The 18,390-nt window shown below is 61.3% G+C and overlaps 3 protein-coding genes across 3 annotated transcripts in view; all 3 read right to left on the reverse strand.

Annotated features, from left to right (window-relative positions):
• LOC126647899 (protein S100-A10) overlaps positions 1–18,390 on the reverse strand; it is a 136,382-nt gene that overhangs the window by 89,381 nt on the left and 28,611 nt on the right. The window lies entirely within an intron of this gene.
• Positions 1,504–9,767, reverse strand: DCAF8 (DDB1 and CUL4 associated factor 8). The gene is made up of 13 exons (XM_050330398.1): positions 9,595–9,767; positions 8,178–8,247; positions 7,350–8,017; positions 6,242–6,382; positions 5,831–5,925; positions 5,025–5,135; positions 4,204–4,276; positions 3,867–3,924; positions 3,678–3,785; positions 2,982–3,112; positions 2,705–2,824; positions 2,319–2,435; positions 1,504–1,926 (listed from the first exon to the last, which is right to left on the reverse strand). Exons 2-13 carry the CDS (start codon positions 8,224–8,226, stop codon positions 1,816–1,818), a joined length of 1,782 nt encoding a protein of 593 aa, XP_050186355.1. The 5' UTR covers positions 8,227–8,247; positions 9,595–9,767; the 3' UTR covers positions 1,504–1,815.
• PEX19 (peroxisomal biogenesis factor 19) lies at positions 11,039–14,940 on the reverse strand. Its single transcript, XM_050330448.1, has 8 exons — positions 14,791–14,940; positions 13,944–14,041; positions 13,702–13,867; positions 12,815–12,900; positions 12,584–12,742; positions 11,745–11,921; positions 11,635–11,679; positions 11,039–11,367 (listed from the first exon to the last, which is right to left on the reverse strand). Exons 1-8 carry the CDS (start codon positions 14,849–14,851, stop codon positions 11,305–11,307), a joined length of 855 nt encoding a protein of 284 aa, XP_050186405.1. The 5' UTR covers positions 14,852–14,940; the 3' UTR covers positions 11,039–11,304.

The following is an 18,390-nucleotide window of genomic DNA, read 5'->3' on the forward strand; positions in this document are numbered from 1 at the left end:
CTGGGACCACCCCCACCCCAATTTGGGGGGGGTCTGAAGGACAGGGCAGGTGGGGGAGGGTGAGGAGCGTCAGGTGAATTTGGGGGGGGGTCTCTGCCCCCCCAAGCAGCTGCAGAGGGACTTGGTGAGTTTGTGAGGCCTCAGCCCCATTTTTGGGGGGCTGCAGAGGGTGGGGGAACAAGGAGGTGACAAAGTGTGTGTGTGGGGAAAGGGGGGCAACAAGTGACGCCCCCCCCCAAATTGAGGCAAATCCCCCCCCATGACCCCCATTTTTGACACCCCCAGTGCCAAACTGGGAGGGAGGAGCCCCTCAGACTGGGTTGTGAGGGGGGTATTCTGGGGAGGGGGGCGGGTTTGGGGGTTCAGCTCTAGTTACTAACCCAGGGAGGGGAGGGTGTGTTTTTGGGGGCACTGCAGAGAGTGAAATGTTAATATATTTTATTTAATAAAAGCTAAAACCCGCAGCAGCCGCCGGTCCGTGTGTCCCCCCCCCCGAAGCTCCCTGTGCCCCCTCCCCTTATTTATTGTGTGTATGTGTCCCCCAAAACTCACCCCACTTCCCCCAAAACTCACCCAACTTCCCGCTAAAAAACTGTGATTTTGGCTTAAAAAAACCCCCACCAAACCCGACTGTTTGGGCCCCGTTTTGGGGGGTGTCCCCAACCCTCCCGGGGGGGCCCTGTCTGTGTGTGACCCCCCCCCGACCGTGCTGACTGTACAACCATAAAGGATGGAGAGAAACAAACCACCAACTGCTCTGTGCGAGGGGTTTTTGGGGCAAAACGGGGGGAAAACGGGTCAAACCCAGCTGGGTTTTTTTGGGGGGGGAGTGGGGTGAAAGGGGAAGGGGTGGGGGGCACAGATTTGGGGACCCCCAGCCTGGCTCTGTTGGTTTTTATTGCATTTATATATAATATATATTCAAACTTTTACAATTCTTCTCATTTTTTTTTTAAACTCGATAAACATCCAAGGTTTTTTTGTGTTTTTTTTTCTTGAGTTTTTTTCCCCCCTTTTGGTGTTTTTTTTGTTGTTTTTTTTTTGTTTGTTTTTTAATACGTTATAAAATTAGGCCTCTAAACAGTGACATGGGAGGGGGGGGGGAGGGGAAAAAACCACCCCCGACCCCCCTCCCCCCAAAAAAAAACCCCAAAACAAAACAAAAAAAATAAAAGGGGGGAAAAAAAGAAGAATTTTTGGAGGGTTCTGGGTTTTTTTGGGAGGGTTTTGGGGGGGGTAAACCAAGTGCAAATCACTGATATGTACAAACTAAACAAGCAGCTCTCTCTGCAAACAACCCTCGGAGGCACAAAGGTGCAGACCCTCTCCCCCCAAAAAAATGGGGAGCACAAGGGGGTGTGGGGAGGGGAAAGAGGGGGTCCCAAAAAAGCAGAGGAGAAGGAGGGGGAGGGGGGGGATGGTTTTAGTATAAAAATGATCCCCCCTGACAGCCCCCCCCCAAAATAATAATAAAGGGAGGGACCCCCAAACTGGGGGACACACCCCAAATAAGGGGAGGGACCCCCAAATTGGGAGGGGACCCCCAAATAAGGGGGAGTCACAGGGGGGACCGCCACGTGGGAGGGGACCCCAAAAAAGTGGGAGGGGCCCCTCAAATCAGGGGTCCCCACACTGGGGGTCTCCCAGACAGGGCATACCCCCAAATAAGGGGGGAGGGACCCCAAATAAGGGGGTTGGGTGGGGAGGGGTTTGGGGGAGGGGTTACAATACAAAGCTCAAAGTGTTGTTAGTGGGGTGGGAGCCCCTCCCCTCGCGGGTGGGGGCTCTGGGGGGGTCTGGGGGGTTTTGGGGGCCTCAGGAGGGCATGCACTGCACCCGGTCCGGCCCCTCCTCCTCCTCGTCCGACGTGTCCGAAGAAGTCCCGGAATCCTCCGACGGGGTATCGGTCCCGGGATCCCGACGGCGCTGGGGGGACACGGAGAATGGGGGTAATGGGGGGAAAACTGGGATAATGGGGGGATGATGGGGGAAACTGGGATAATGGGGAGAGATGGGAGAATGGGGGATAATGGGGGAAAACTGGGATAATGGGGGGATGATGGGGAAAACTGGGATAATGAGGGAAAAAGCGGGAAAAAGGGGCAAAGGGGTCAAGGGGGGTTTTGGGGTGTCAGCGAGGGGGAAGTTGGGGGTGTTTTTGGGGCTGTTTTTGGGGCTGGTTTCGGGAGTGGTTTTGGGTGTTTTTGGGAGTGTTTGGGAGCATTTCTGGCTGTGTCTGGGCCGTGCTGGGGAGCGTTTCTGGGGGTGTTTAGGAGCATTTCTGGCTGTGTCTGGGCCGTGCTGGGGCCGTGCCGTACCCGGTGGTGGCGGCGCTGGCGCAGGTGGTGCATGAGGAACCAGAGCATGTGGCTGTCGAACATGTCCGTGTGGTGTAGGCTGTCCTCGTCCCGCTCCACCTTGTTCTTCTTGATCACCTGGGGGGGTTTGGGGGGTCACACACACACTGGGAGCCGCCCCAGGAACCCAAACCCACCCTGGGATCCCCCCCAAACCACTATATATGGCCCCACACCCCCCAAGAACCCCCTAAGTCCCTTTAGGGTGACCCCAAACTCTCCAACCCCCTAAAACACCCCTGACCAACCCCCCCATATCCAGAACTCCCCCAAAACATTCCTGACACACCCTAAACCCCCCCAACTCCCCCAGGACCCCCCAAAATCCCCCTCAAACCCCCCCAGACCTCCTTGAGCCCCGTGAGCTCCGTGGGGGCCTCGGCTGTGGGGGCCCAAATTTTGACGTCGTGGTCGAGGCCGCTCGTGGCCAGGACGGGCAGGTGGGGGTGGGGCTCCAGGCAGTTCACCTGGAAAACACGGGAAAACGTGGGAAAACCCGGGAAAAACGGGATGGGGGCGATGGGGGGGGAGCTGCTGCTCCTGGGGTGAAACCACCCCAAAAACCAGGATAAATCCCGCAGGATCCCAGGGAATTGGGGTGCTGGGAAGGCGGGGGGGACTCACCACTCCCCCCTTGTCCCCCTCCATGAACTGCACGATCTGGCACGAGGATTTTTCCCACAGGAAGATGTGGCCGCAGTCGCTGCCGCTCACCACGAACTCGCTCTTGGGGCCGTAGAAATTCACCCCTTTCACTGGGAATTCCAGGGAAGAACCGGGAGAAACGAGGGAGAACGAGGAGCCTGAGTCAGTCCCAGCGGAATTCCCGGCCAGGAATGCAGGGGGAGTCCCTTCCTGAGCCAGTTTCCAAGGGGGGGTCTTTTTATTTGAGGGGGGAGAGGAAAGGCTGGAGGGACCAAGCTGGGATAAAATGGGATGTGGAGGGAATTTGGGGGTGCCTTTTTCCCCTTTCCTTCCTTTTTTCCCCCTCCCCTTTTTTCCCTTTTCCTTTCCCCCCTTTCCCCCCCCTTCCTATTTTTCCTTTACTCCTGTTTTCCCCCTTCCCTTTTTCCCCCCTTTCCCCTCATTTTTCCCCTTCCCCCTCTATTTCCCCTTCCCCCTCTGTCCCTCTTTTCCCCTTTTTCCCCACATTTTTTCCCCCCTTTCCCCCTCCCCAGGGGTGGCATCGAGCCGGGTGGTGCTGCGAGGTGAGCGGGGGGGCTCTGGAATCTCCGATTTTTGGGGGATTTCGGACCCTCCCAAGCCCCCAGGGACACAGATTTTGGGTTTGGGGGGGGTTGTGCCCTGCGGGGGCCGCACCCGTGGCGTTGTTGCGGTGCCCCTTGTAACGCTTGATGTACTGGGCGCCGTCGCTGTGGCAGGAGTCGAACAGGTAAATGTCCTCATCGTTGTAGCTCGCCAGGAGCTCTGCAATTCCAAGCGGGAGAAGCCAGGAATGAGGTGGGCTCGGGGTGCTGGGAAGCCCCCCCAAGCCCCCCCGGGGCTCACCTGAGCCGTCATGGCTGTAGACGAGGCAGGTGATGTTGGCTTTGGACTCACTGTTCACCTGGGAAAGGGGAGAGGGAAAGAGCTTGGAATTCCAGCCCGAATTCCCAGAATTCCCACACCTGAGCAGGGAGCTGGGGGTGTTCCCCCCAGCAAAAAACCCCTCCTGATGCCCAGACGAGCAGCAGAAAATCGGGGTTAAAGGGAAAACCCCCCCACCCCGAGTTCCAGGGGGTTTGCTGGGCCCTGGGGACGCTTTTCCAGGCGGGACATCGGGAAGATCCCACGGGATCGCTCCGAGGGCTCCCAGCCCCTCCCAGTGCCCCCAGTGCCCCCTCACCAGGTGGTGGGGGCAGAACTTCTTGAGGACCCCGTTGTTCTCGTTCTCATTGATCTTCCTCTGGTCATAAATCCTGCGGGAATCGCGGACAGCAAAGGCTTGGAATTCGCTCCAGACGCCAGAGCGGGATCCAAGCCCTGGAAAAGGAGCAGAGGAGGCTCGAAATTCCCAACAAAACAAGCCCTCTCTTCCCAAGCTGTGGGAGCTGTGGGATGAGCAGTCGGGGAGCTGCTGCCTCAGTGCCAGACGCGGCGTGGGTGGAATTCCAGGAGCAATTCCAGGAGTAATTCCAGGATTGGGAGCGGGAACGACGCTCCCGTGCCTGAAATTCCAGCCTGAAATTCCCAGGGGAGGGACCTGGGGGCTGACCTCCTTCCCAGGGTTCCCGAGGGTAGGAATTGTCACTCCAGGAGCTCCATCCTGAGGGATTCAGGAGGATTCCTGAGGGATTCCTGAGGGATCCAGGAGATGCCTGAGGGATCTGAGACAGATCCAAGAGGACTCCTGAGGGATTCAGGAGGATTCCTCATGGATTCCTGAAATATCCAGGAAAATTCCTGAGGGATCCAAAAGGATTCCCGAGGGATTTCTGTAGGATCCAAGACAGATCCAAAAGGATTCCTGAGGGAAGGAGGCGGATCCAGCACATCCCAGTGCGAGCCCGATGGGTTTCCCAGGGATCAATCCCAGGGCCAAACCCCGGCAGGACCCACAGAACACCCGGGATCTGGGCCTGAGGGGGATCCTGGGATTTGGGGCTGAGGGGTTCCCAGGATTCGGGGTCTCCCAGGATTTGGGGTCTCCCGGACTGGGGGGCTCACCGCACGAACTGGTCTCTGCCGCCCACGGCGAAGTGGAAGGTGTTGGCCGGGTTGACGTAGATGGTGTAAAGCCCCACCTTCTTCTCCTTCTCCTTCGTCACCACCAGCTTCCTGGGAAACAGAAAACCCGGGATAATCACAACAAACCCCCATCCCGGGGAGCCCCAACGGGACGGGACATTCCCAGGAAAAACACACCCCAAAATCCCCGGGATTCCACGGGACAAACCCCCCACAACCTGAGCTCCGGGGAGGGGGGGAACATTCCCAAGGGTTTTCCAAGGGACTGAACCATTCCCAGCATTTTCCAGGGAATTGAACCATTCCCAAGGTTTTTCCAGGGAACTGAATCATTCCCAAGGCACTGAACTATTCCCAAAGGTTTTCCAGGGAACTGGAAAATCATTTCAGAGATTTTTCCCAAGCGATTGAACAATTCCCAATGGTTTTCCAAAAGATCAAACCATTTCCCCCAAAATCCCCATTTTCCCCCAAAGCCCCTTGTTTTTTTCCCCCCAAAATCCTTTTTCCCCGAAATCCAATTTATTAGCCAAAAATTCATTTTTTCCCCTCAGAAATTCCCATTTGCTTCCCAAAATTCCCCCCAAAATTCCTATTTTCCTCCCAAAACCACCCATCATCCCCCTCAACCCCACCCCCAAAACCAGCCATTTTTCCCCCCAAAATTCCCTCATTTTCCCCCCAAACTCCGCAATTTTCCCCCCAGAATTCCCGGGTTTCCCCCCGATCCCCCATTTTTGCCCAAATCCCGTGTTTTTCTGCCCGGATCCCCCGTTCCCACTGACGAGGCGGGTCGGTCCTGCCGCAGGTCGATGGTGAACACGACGGCGTCCTCGCCCGCCGACAAGAACGTGCACGGAGAGTCCGGCTCCAGCGCCAGCTGGGAACAGGAAAACTGGGAATGGGCGCCCTGGGAACCGGGCACCGGCAAAATCCAACAAAACCCAGCAGGAACGGGCAAAATCCAACCCAAAATGGGCAAAATTCACACAGAAATGGAGAAAACCCAACCAGAAATGGAAAAAATTCACCCAGAACAGGGTCAGATGCACCCAGAAGTGGACAAAATGCACCCACTCTCAGCCGGATTTGGGGTTCCCCAGCCGGATTTGGGGTTCCCCAGCCAGATTTGGGGTTCCCCAGCCGGATTTGGGGTTCCCACGGAGCCAGGATTCCCGGGAATGCCGCTCCCTCACCTTGTGGGAGGCCCCCTTGTGCTGGGCCACGCGCTTGGTGCTGCGGCAGCACTGGGTGGCCGAGAGCTCGGCCACGCGGACCTGCCCGTCCCGCGCACACATGGCCAGCGTGGAGTCCCCGCTGTTGGGCAGGAATTTCGCCTGGAAAACAGGGAAAACGGGAAAAGGGGGAGGGCAGGGGGTGGGGTTAGTGCAAGGAAAGGAGGGATATGGAGGGAAGAGGGGAAGGGGAGCTCCCCGATGCAGCAGGAGGGGAGGGCAGGGTGAGAAGGGCTGGGGGGGATTCCTGGGATTTGATTCGGGAATTGTCTTGGGAATTACATCAAGATGTCCCGGGAATCGTCCCAGCTCTCCTGGGAATTATCCCAAGATCTCCTGGGAAACACTCCCAGCAATCATCCCAAATCCTCCTGGGAATTGTGCTGGCTCTCCTGGGAACCAACCCGGTAATTCTGCCAGCACTATCCCAGGTTCTCCCAGGACACATCCCAAACACTCTCAGGAACCAGCCCAGCTCTCCTGAGGGTAATCCTAGCAGTTTTCCCAAGATCTCCCAGGAATCACCCCAGGAATCATCCCAAACTCTCCTGGGCATAATTCCAAACTCTCCCCAAAAATCATCCCAGCTCTCCTGGAAATCATCCTGGGAATCATCCCAAGCTCTCCTGGGGATCAATCTGAGGTCTCCCAGGAACCATCCCAGCAATTATCCCAGGCTCTCCTGGGAACCATCCTGTGGGTTTTGGGGTCATTCTTGGTTGAACCACTCCAACACTCTCCCTGCTCCTCCAGCACCTTTCCCAAGCATTCCCTGCCTCAGGTGAGGCTCTCCTGGAATTCTCCTCTCCCCAGAACAGGGACCCTCAGAATGTTGGATTCCAGGGCAAAGCTGTGGGATCAGTCCCAGCTGAACTCATCCCATATCCCTTTGCTCCCCCTGACCCAGCTGAGGGGTACCTGGGATTCTCCCACCCCATCCCATCCCATCCCACCCCAAACAGGGACCACTGGGGGAGCGAATTTTAGGGCACATGTGTGGGATTTGGGGCTCAGATCCAGCCCTTCCTGCTCCCTCAGCCCCTCCTGCTCCCCCAGGCCCCGTCCCCACCTGGAAGACGTTGCTCTTGTGGCCACTGTCGAACTGCAGGACGGGGCGGCGCCTCAGCCAGTCCCACACGAGCACCTTGAGGTCGTCGCTGCCGCTGGCCAGGCGGGTGCCGCGCTGGTTGAAGTGCAGGGTGTTGACGCAGCCCGTGTGGCCCTCCAGGCCGTGCTGCAGGCGGAAGCGCTGCACGAAGAGCCGCGCCCCGCAGGCCTCGGGCACGAAGCGGGCGCAGTAGCCGAGCTGGCGCTGCCGCAGCGCAGGGATCGCCCTCCAGCGCGGCCGCGGCAGCGCCCACGTCTCCGAGGCCACCCAGTCCTCCAGCGCCTGCTCCTCGTCCGACGAGTCGCGCTCGTGGGGCGGCCGCTTGCGCAGGGAGCGGCGGCGGGAGCGCCGCTGCTCCTCCTCGTCCTCCTCCTCCTCCTCGTCCTCCTCCTCGTCGCCGTCGCCGCGCGGCTCCTCGGGGATGGAGTAGTGGCCGGTGTCGTCCATGCTGTCCGAGTCGCGCTCCCCGGAGCTGTCGCTGTCCGTGTCCCCGCGGGGGCCGCGCGCGGGCGCCGCCGGCTCGTCCCCCGTCAGGCTCAGGCTCACGTCCGACGCCTCCACCTCGATCCCCGACGACGTCTCGCGCCCGTCCTCGGCCGACATGTCCTCGGGGCTGCTTGACAGGCTGCCTGGGGGGACATGGGTGGCACACTGTGACCCTCAGTGCTACCCTGTCACCTGTCCTCAGCCCTGTCCCCTGTCCCCAGCCCTGTCCCCCTGTGCCCAGCCCTGTCCCCTGTGCCCAGCCCTGTCCCCAGCCCCGTCCCCAGCCCCCCGGTGTCCCCTCACCGTTGGCGATGTCCGTCCTGCCGTCCATGCTGCTCCCTCTGTCCGACATCCCGGATTCCCGAGCGATTCCCTGCGTGGGACACACGGAAGGAAGGGCTGGAGCCATCCTGTCTCCATGTCCCAAATAATCCCCCCAGGCCCAGGGATGGGCCCTAAGGCCCCGTTTTCCAAGGAAAAACCCCGGAGGAAGCTCCGGGAAGGCTCCAGGACACACGGAAAAAGCTGTTGATCCCGAGGGACTTTAACCCCAGGGACATGTTTTTAAACACATTCCCAGGCAAAATTCCCCCTGGAATCCCTCCAGGAGACACCTGATGTCCCCCAGAAAGGAGCCCTGGCCCCCCCCAAATCCATGGGAAGGGGCAGGAGCAGATCCAGGGGGCACAGGCAGGAGCTCCCTGGAATTCCCAGTTGTCCCAAGAGAGCTCCACTGATCTCCCAGGAATCCCATGGAATGCCAGAGATGAGCAGGGGAATTGTTTTATCCTTAAGAGCTTCCCACCAAGGTGAGAAAACAAGGAATGTGCTTCCATAGGTGAGGAATCCCTTCCCAAACCACGGAGGAAGGAAAAGTTGGGAAATTCAGGGAGCTGAGCATAAAAAAACCCAAAAGCCAAGGATCTGGCAGCTCCCTGGATGCACATCTGGACAGGATCAGCATTCCCAGCTCCACATGCTCCGAGCCTGACGCTCCAGATCCCTAAAAATATCCCTGGGCATTCCAGGGCATTCCAGAGCCTCCTGGACATCGGGATCGGGACTCGCTCGGCTGAGCCTTCCCGCTTTTTTGGCCCCCAAACTGGGCAGCAATTCCAAGAGTCATTCCCAGGTCATTCCCTGTCCATCCCACAAGGCCCAACTTCCATGTGGGACCAGCTCCAGCCTCCGGCTGCTCCCCCAAATCCATCATTTCCCCACGCTGGGATGGAGCCCCCAAATCCCTTGGAATGGAGCCCCCAGGATTGGGGTCCTCCATCTCCACCTCCCCGACAGCTTTGGGGGGTCCAAACGGGAAAAATCCCACTTTTCCAGGATGGGGGTGGAAACCCCCCAGTGGGAACATCCCTGGATCATCCCAACCCTTCCCTGGAGCCCGGTAGCTCCCAGTGCTGCAAATTAATGCTGCTAATTAGCGCTGCTCATTAAGCAGCTTCCCCTTTGGAAGCCCTGAATTCCCACGGGGAAGCACCCCCTGCCCTTCCCGGGGAGGCAGCCCCTCATTCCCTATGGATTTTTCCAGCTTTTGGGAAAGCCAGGAGCCCATTGCCGGCGTGGGCAGGCACTAATTAATGGTTAATTAACGGTGCTCAACGAGCCCCGGGGGCCTCAGCACATTCCAGGAGCGTCCCCGGGTGTTCCCACGGCCCAGGAAATCCGGGATAACCCCCGAAATTCCAGGGGATCCAGGGGCACTCACCTGTGCCAGGGGACAGGAACAGCGGGGCTGGAGGGGGGGGGACGGCAGGTTAAAGCCTGGGGACCCCCCAGTTTTGGGGACCCCCTCGATCCTTGGGGAACCCCCTGGATCCCTGAAGAATCCCCTTGATTCCTGGGGACCCCCAATTTTTGGGGACCCCCCAATACCTGGAGAACCCCCCGATTTTTGGAGACACCCCCCCCCAAGTCCCTGAGGAACCCTCTGACCCCCGGGGACCCCCCAGTTTTGGGGAACCCCGGTTTTTGGGGACCCCCCTGATCCCTGGGCACACAGGACTCAAAGGCCCTCAGGGACCCCCCCAGCCCTCCCCAAAATCTCAGGGACCTCCCTACAGGCTCAGACCCCCCCAGAGGCTCCGGGACCTCCCAGGGACCCCCCCAAATGCTCAGACCCCCCGCCAGAGTCCCCTCAAAGACCCAGAGCCCCCCCATCCCCAGGGTCCCCCCCAAAGGTTCAGGGCCCCCCAGACTCTCAGAGACTCCCAGGGATCCTCCCCACCCACGCCCGCCGCCCCGGGAGTCCCCGTGCCCTCCCCTGTCCCCTCCCTCCCCTGCCGGAAGGCCCGGGCCCTGCGGGCCCGGCGGGGCGGGGGCTGCGGAGGCCGCGCACCGACCCGAGCGCTCGGCGGGTGTGCCGGGGTCCCGCGGTGCCCCGGGGGTGGGTGGGCTCAGTTCGGGGCCCCCCCGGCCGCTCCCGCTCCGGGCCCGGGCCGGGCCTTCTCCGCCATCGCCACAGCCCCGCCCCCGCCGGGCCGCCCGACGGCACCGCGCGACACCGCGCGACACCGCGGGGCCCGGAGCGCCGCCGCGCTTTACGGCAGCGCCCCGGCGTTGTCATGGGAACGGCGCCTCTTCCCCCCCTGCTGTTTGTGGGAACCGCCGATGTTATTGTAGGGTCGCTCGGTGTCGCCGTGTTGTCTGAGGGTCACGCCTGCTCCCTGTGGTGCTGCAGGGACGCCCTGTGTTGTTGTAGGGTCAGCCTGTATCAGCCAATGCTATTGTAGGGTCACTTTGTGTCACCCAATGTTGTTGTAGGGTCACCCTGTGTCACTCAATGTTATTGTAGGGTCATCCTGGGTCATTCAGTGTTATTGTAGGGTCACCCTGTGACCCCCAATGTTATCGTAGGGTCTCCTTGTGTTCCCCTGTATTATTGTGGAGTCACTGTGCGTCCACACCTGTTATTGTAGGGTCTCCTCGGGTTATCCCACGTTACTGTAGGGTCACTTTATATCCACAAATGTTATTGTAGGGTCTTCTTGTTCCCCTCTGCCCCACGTTATTGTAGAGTCACTTCCTGTCCCCCCAGTGTTATTGTAGGGTCTCCTTTTACCCCCCAATGTTACTGTAGGGTCTCCTTGTCTCCCCTGTGTTATTGTAGGGTCCCCCCAGTCCCACCCCCATTTTTAGGCCCTCTGAGCCACTCGAGTCACCAACACCTTTATTGGGGACACCATGGGGGGGGTTGAGGGGATACACCCCAAAATGGGGGGGTCCCTGTGTCCCTCTCCCCAAAAAACCCCCCACAACCCCCCCCAAATCGGGGGGCGGGGGGCACAGCAGCAGCTCCAGCGGTGCCTCTTCGTCCTCCTCCTCCTCCTCAGCGACGTCACTGGCGGGGGTCGAGGCAGGGGGGCCCCGGGGGGGCCCTGGGGGAAGTCCCTGGGGGTCCTGGGGGGTCGGGACCCCCCTACATGACCCGGCACTGCTCCCCACTCGCCCCCCCTGGCAGCTCCAGGTTGAATCCGGGGGGCTGGGGGGGCACACGGGGGTCACCCCAGGGGACTGGGGGTCCCCAGGTGTGCTGGGGGGGGGTCCCTGTGTTGTTGTAGGGTCTCCTTGTGTCAACCCATGTTACTGTAGGGTCAGCCCAAACCCCCCATGTTATTGTAGGGTCACTCTCTACCTCCCTTCCACATTATTGTAGGGTCTCCCTGTGCCCCCAGAGTTATTGTAGGGTCTCCCTTCATCCCCAGTGTCCCTGCAGGGTCCCCAGGGGGTCCCACCCCCCCAGACTCACCGTGTCCCCTGCCAGCTCCTTGGGGGGGTGTCCCAGGTCCTGCAGCTGTGGGGGGTCAGGTCAGTCTGGGCGGGCAGGGGGTTCAGGGGTCCCCCCCAGCCCCCCCTCACCTGCTGCATCAGGTCCAGCAGGGTCTCGAAGCGCTGCCGGCGCTGCCCCTCGGGCTCCCCCGGCTGCTCCCGCTCCAGCTCCGCGCACAGCCGGGACATCAGGGAATGCTGCGCCTGGAACCGGCGCAGCTGCTCCTCCGGCAGCGACCCCCCGTGCTGCCGCAGCCACTCGGGGTACTGGGGATGAGGGGGGCAATTGGGACCCCCAGGGACCCCCCATCAAACCCCAGGGACCCCCCATCAAACCCCAGGGACCCCCTGTGCTGCCGCAGCCACTCGGGGTACTGGGGATGAGGGGGGCAATTGGGACCCCCAGGGACCCCCCATCAAACCCCAGGGACCCCCCATCAAACCCCAGGGACCCCCTGTGCTGCCGCAGCCACTCGGGGTACTGGGGGTGGGGGGGGCAATTGGGACCCCCAGGGACCCCCCATAAAACCCCAGGAACCCCCCATCAAACCCCAGGGACCCCCTGTGCTGCCACAGCCACTCGGGGTACTGGGGGTGGTACTGGTGTCAGGGGGGGCAATTGGGACGCCCCCATGGGACCCCAAGGCTCCAGGGAACCCCCCAGGGCCACAGCCCAGGGACAGGCGGGACCCCCAAGGCCCCCTGAAGCGACAGTGACACCCCAGGGGTGCCAGGGGCAGACCCTGGGGGCATCAGGGACCCCCCAAGAACCCCTCTGTGGGGGTCACCCCCTCCCATCCAAACCCCCCACCCCGATCCCACTCCCACTCCCACCCCTCCGGCCCCCCACGACCTCCCCGTGCTTCCCACACCCCCAGGGACCCCCCCAGGTTTTCAGGGACCCCTCTCCCCCTTTTTGGCCCCCCCACCTTGTCGGTGATCTCCTTGAGGGAGGGGTAGAGCACGTCCTTGGACAGCAGGGACTGCATCAGGCTGCGCATGACGGGCAGGACGCCGTCCCCGGCCCCCTCCTCCAGCCCCAGCCCCTCCAGCGCCTTGGCCAGCTCCTCCTCCGAGCCCGGCGAGTTCTGGGGGACACCCGTCAGACCCCCGGGATCTGGGGGGACCCCAAACGGGCGGGGATGGGATAGGGGGGGTACCTGGAGGTCGGTGGCGTTCTTGGCCAGCCCGCTCAGCGTCTCCTTCAGGCAGGACGTGAATTCCTGCTGCGAGGCAGTGTCGGGGCCTGTGGGGAGAATGGGGTGGGAATGGGGTGGGAATGGGACAGGAATGGGCTGGGAATGGGCTGGGAAAGGACTGGGAATGGGCAGGGAATGGGCTGGGAATGGGCCGGGAATGGGCTGGGAATGGGCTGGGAATGGGCCAGGAATGGGCTGGGAATGGGCTGGGAATGGGGTGGGAATGGGCCGGGAAAGGACTGGGAATGGGCAGGGAATGGGCTGGGAATGGGCCGGGAATGGGCTGGGAATGGGCTGGGAATGGGCCAGGAATGGACCAGGAATGGACCGGGAATGAGATGGGAACGGGCTGGGAATGGGCTGGGAATGGGCAGGGAATGGGATGGGAATGGGCAGGGAATGGGATGGGAATGGGCCAGGAATGGGGGACAGGTGCTCTCCTGGGGACCCCAACCCCAAATGGGAGTCCTGAGGGCCTGTGGGATTGGGAATGGGGGGACACCACCAGGAACCTCACCTGGATCATCTTGGGAGCCTCAGGCTGGCACCTGGGAAGCCCAGAGGGTGCTGGGGGTACCCCCAAATCCCTGTCCCAGCCCTGGCTGTCACAGGGATGGATCCAGGACCCCCCAAAATCCCTGTCCCAGCCCTGACTGTCACAGGGATGGATCCAGGAATCCCCCAAATCCCTGTCCCAGCCCTGGCTGTCCCAGGGACCCCCTCAGGGCGCCGTGGGTGGATCTGGGCGGTGACAACACTGGGTGTGGCGCAAGCAGGGGGTGTTTCCCCGCCTCGTGGTGCCCCCAGAGGGCAGGGGGGTTGTTCCCCACATCCCACCCCCTACTCACCCACTTTCCCAGCCGCCTCCGAGAGCTTCTGGAACTGCTCCACGAGCTGCGGCTCCTGCCGGGCCAGCTCCCGCATGGCCTCCTCAAACTCGGCAGCCGCCTGGGACGCCAATTCCCCCTCGAACAGCTCCTGGAAGAACCGCTCCTGGGACGAGAACAGCGAGTCCTGGGACAGGGGGGCTCGGGGGCTGCCCCCAAACAGCCCCCTGGGGAAGGGGACGGGGAAAGGGGGGGGGTCCCACCTTGGCGGAGTCGGCGGCGGAGGGAGAGGGGAGGGAGGAGGAGGAGGAGGGAGGAGGGGGCGGCGCAGGGCGGCTCCTCTCGAAGTCATCCAGGGCACCTGGGGGGGTTGGAGGGTCAGGGAGGGTTTGGGGGGGTGTAGGAGTAGGGGGACCCTCCGAATAGGAGTGCCCCAGTCAGCGGAGTGGGGGCCCTGCGTCCCACGGGGACACCGAGAATGCACCCCAAAGGAGCGCCCCGATAACCTCCCCCCATAACTGCACGCCAATAACTGCCCCTAAAAAACTGCACCCCAATAACTGCCCCCCAATAACCCTCACCCCAATGGCACCCCAGTAACTTCACCCAAAATCTGCGCCCCAATAATCTGCACCCCAATACCTGCACCCCCAATTGCCTCCCAATAACCCTCACCCCTAACTGCACCCCAACAGCTGCACCCCAACGACCCCCAGTCCCCCTTGCACCCCGAGGGCCCCTGCCCACCCCAACGACCCCCCAGTGCCCCGTACCCCAATAACCCGTCCCGAACCCCCACACCCCACTGATCCCCCCGTCCCCCATTGCACCCAATGACCCTCCCAGAGCCTCCCCGGCCGCTCTGACCCCAACAGCCCCAGCCCCCTGAAACCAACGACCCCGGACCCCACTGCCCACCATGACCCCCACCCCTCCCGACCCCCTCACCCCCTGTGGCCCCCACCCTCATTGCCCCCATGACCCTCATTGCCCCCATGACCCGCAGCCCCTCCCGACGCCCTGCACCCCGTGGCCCCCCGCTCACCCCAGTGACCACCCCCCGATCCCCGCCGACCCCAGTGGCCCCCAGGCCCCCCGTGCCCCCCTCACTGTCCAACAGCTCCTCCAGCTCCGGGTCCGGCCCCGGGCCCGGCTCCGGCTCCGCCGCCATCTTGGCGCGCTCCGCCCTCCGCCGCCAGGGGGCGGCACCGCCCGGGAGGCCACGCCCCCAACCCAGCCACGCCCCCTCTACCGACCCCGGAACCGCCAGGGGGCGCTGCGGAGCACGGGGAGAGCGGCAAAGCCCGGAGCGGGATCGGGAACGGGGAACATGGAACATGGAACACGGAACATGGAACATGGAACACGGAACACGGAACACGGAACACGGAACATGGAACACAGAACACGGAACACGGAACATGGAACACAGAACACGGAACACGGAACACGGAACATGGAACACAGAACACGGAACACGGAACACGGAACATGGAACACGGAACACGGAACATGGAACACGGAACACGGAACACGGAACACGGAACACGGAACATGGAACACGGAACACGGAACACGGAACATGGAACATGGAACACGGAACATGGAACATGGAACACGGAACATGGAACATGGAACACAGAACACGGAACACGGAACACGGAACATGGAACATGGAACATGGATAGGGAACGGGATCAGGGAACGGGAACAGGGAACAGGAGCAGGGAACGGGATTGAGAACACAGAACAGGGAACGGGAACGTGATCAGGAGCAGGAGCGGGAACACGGAACAGGGAACAGGAGTGGGAACAGGGAATGGGACATTTCCCAGGCACGGCTGATTTTTGGGATGTCCTTCCCCTTCCATGCTCGTCCCTCCCAGGGGGTTGGGAATGTCCTCTCCTGGATCTCACCCTTTTGGACAAATTGATGTTTAAGTCATTCCCGATATTTGGGTACAAAATTCCAACGTTGGAATACGAAAACGCAATGTTTGGGTACGAACACTGGGATGTCATTTTAAAAAATCCCGATATTTGAATGGAGAAATCCAATAATTGGATAGAAAATATTTGGATATAATCCAGACAATCCGATATTCTGGTGGAAAGTCCAATATTTGGGTACAATTTGGATATAAAATAAAAAATCCCATATTTGGGTCTCACCCCGCACAATCCAATCGTTGGTGCCCCCGTGGTGGCTCCGGTCGCCCCAGGGCCAAGAATTCCGTGTTGGTGGATGGCAATCCCGAGGGAACAGTGTCCCTTTGTCCCTGGACAATGGCCTGGAGCTGGAATTCCTTACCCCCTCATCCCACTCCCCGCTCTGCCCGCTGGAACCCGTGGGATCCGAGGGATTCCAGGGTTCCCCTGGAGCTACTGGGACCAGTGGAGCCCACGGGGATGTTCCCAAGCCCAGGAATCTCCTCGCGGGGATGAGAGGTGAGGGTGATCCCCATGGAATGCTGGTGCTGCTCCCGCGGGATCTGCAGCTGGAAAAGGGCAGAGGTGACTCGTTCCCGGTGCCTTTTTGGGGGGGTTTAGGGCAGGATTTGATGGGGGAAATGATGGGAATGCCCGTGTTGGATCCCAAATCCCGGAACTCCTGAGCTTGGAATGGTGCTGGCGCTGGGAATACTGGTCCTGGAATTCGGGGGATGGAACTGTGGGGTGGGGCAGGATGAGACCCCTGAGGGGATCCCGGCGAGGAGGAGCCGGTTCCAGACACCCCTCGGAAAACGGGAATTTAATCCCCAAACCTGGCAAAAGGCTCGTTCCCTGCCCCGGATCCCGGGACGGAGACCCGACAGAATTCCTGGAGAACCCTGGCAGCGCATCCCGGCGCCGCGGAGGGGGACAGGGAACAAGGAGCAGGAGCCACATCCCAGATCCCGGGAAGTGTCACCTCCCGGCACCTCCCGAATCCCGCGCAAAGGTCCCCGTTCCGCCCTGCTGTTCAAACAAACGCATTCCCGGCGGGACGAATCCCGGGGAACGCGAGCCGGGAGCCGGAGCCGGGGGACGTTGGCTCCAGGGGGTGGAAATCGGGGATTTTCCTTGTTTTTTTGCCCCCACCGGGCGGCGGTTCCGGGGCACCCCGGCTGTCCTGAGCTCCCGGAGCTTCCCCATGCTCCCGGAGATTCCCTGGGGGTGGGAATTGTACCCCCGCCCCCTCCCCGCAGGTGCCTCTGGAGCGGGATCGGGTCGTTCCAGCCGGGACTGACTCGTTCCGTGGTGGCTTTTCCCAGGAAATGAAATCCCTCCTGGATCCGGCCGTGCTGGGATTGTCCAAGGTGTGTGATCCGTCCGGAGCTGGGACAAGGTGGGGATAGGGGGCAGCGCCAGGGATTTGGGATTCAGCCCCAGGGGTTTGGGATTCAGCCCCAAGGATCTGGGGTTCAGCTGGCAGCGGGTTGGAAAAGTGGGATTTGGGGGCTCCCGCGGGAATGGGAGCGGCATTCCCGGCACAGGGATCTGCGGGAAAAGGGTTAACAGGGAAAAGGATCTGTTTTGCCGAGTGGTTCCTGGTTTGTTTGGAGTGTGGGAGAGGAGGAGGAGGAGGAGGAGGAAGGACGAGAGGGGGTGGCTCAGGGCTGGGACCCCGGGAACTGGGAATTGCAGGGCTGGGACCCGCAGGTGGGTCCTGGGGTGACCTGGAGGTGACCTGGACACCCCCAGAACCCCCCCCACAAAGACCCCAGGACCCCGGGGAGCCAGGGACCCCCTGGATTTGGGAGCTCAGGGGCTGCAGGAGGAGGAGGAGGAGGAGGAGTAACTCTGTCCTTCCTCCTCTGGAACGGGAATTCCCAGTGGGTCCAAAGTGCTGCTGGAGCTCCGGGTAACTGCGGGATGGGCACGTGGTGGCCCCCACCGACCCCTCCCTCGTGGGATTGGGGACCCCTGATCCCAATCCAGCCACTCCAGGGATGAGTTTGGCCGCTCCCAGCACGGACCAGGGGAGAGGGATCATCCCAAAATCCCCGTGCTGGGAGGGCAGTGCCATCGTCCTGCTGTTCCTGGATCCCTTTGGGATCCAACCCCCCGGGATAGGGATCCAATCCCCCGGGGCAGGGATCCCATCCCCCGGGGCAGGGATCCCCCCCTCCTGGATGGCTCCCAGAGGGTCAGGACTTGGGGGGAGCTGCTCCAGGATCCCGCCCCTTCCCCTCCCATCTCCTGGCTCCGCTTGGATTCGCTCCCTGAGATTCCCAGCTGGGAGGGCAGTGCCATCATCCTACTGTTCCTGGATCCCTTTGGGATCCCAGGTTTTTTTTCCTGGGCACCTGGATGAGCCTGGGAGTCCCTGAATCTACTTGGGCCTCGTGGTTTTTTGGGAAGAGCTGTGGTTTTCCGTGTTGGAGCCACCCCGGAGCGACGGCTCTTCACTTATTTCTGATCCCAAATTTCCAATTCCGTGTTTGTGGCGGATCCCGGGCAGATCCAAGGGCAGATCCATAAAGGAAAGTGTTTTTTTTTTTTTTTATCAGCTGACTGGGCTGGGAATGTAAAAACAGGAAAACGACTGAGCTCATCCCCCTCATCCCACTCATCCCAGTCCCTCCCAGTCCCCCGTGGGGTGAGTCCAATTGGGGCCAGGGGAGGATGCACCACCCCAGAACGGGCTTGGGATTTGGGGATTGTGGGACTGGAGGGATGGGATGGGGTACAGGAATCCAGGGGAGCTGCTGGGAGCAGCCTGGGATC

The sequence above is a fragment of the Myiozetetes cayanensis genome, unplaced genomic scaffold (assembly GCF_022539395.1).
Source record: "Myiozetetes cayanensis isolate MyiCay16 unplaced genomic scaffold, myiCay2020 scf41, whole genome shotgun sequence".
In the NCBI taxonomy this organism is placed as follows: domain Eukaryota; kingdom Metazoa; phylum Chordata; class Aves; order Passeriformes; family Tyrannidae; genus Myiozetetes; species Myiozetetes cayanensis.

Coding starts and splice junctions, on each gene's coding strand:
- DCAF8 (XM_050330398.1), bottom strand. CDS start 8,226: ATGTCGGACAGAGGGAGCAGCATGGACGGCAGGACGGACATCGCCAAC. Junction 3,113..3,677: donor GCACCGCAACAACGCCACGG/GTGCGGCCCCCG, acceptor TGGAATTCCCAG/TGAAAGGGGTGAATTTCTAC. Junction 1,927..2,318: donor GCCAGCGCCGCCACCACCGG/GTACGGCACGGC, acceptor GTGTCCCCCCAG/CGCCGTCGGGATCCCGGGAC.
- PEX19 (XM_050330448.1), bottom strand. CDS start 14,851: ATGGCGGCGGAGCCGGAGCCGGGCCCGGGGCCGGACCCGGAGCTGGAG. Junction 12,743..12,814: donor AGAACGCCACCGACCTCCAG/GTACCCCCCCTA, acceptor GGTGTCCCCCAG/AACTCGCCGGGCTCGGAGGA. Junction 11,368..11,634: donor AGGAGCTGGCAGGGGACACG/GTGAGTCTGGGG, acceptor GTGCCCCCCCAG/CCCCCCGGATTCAACCTGGA.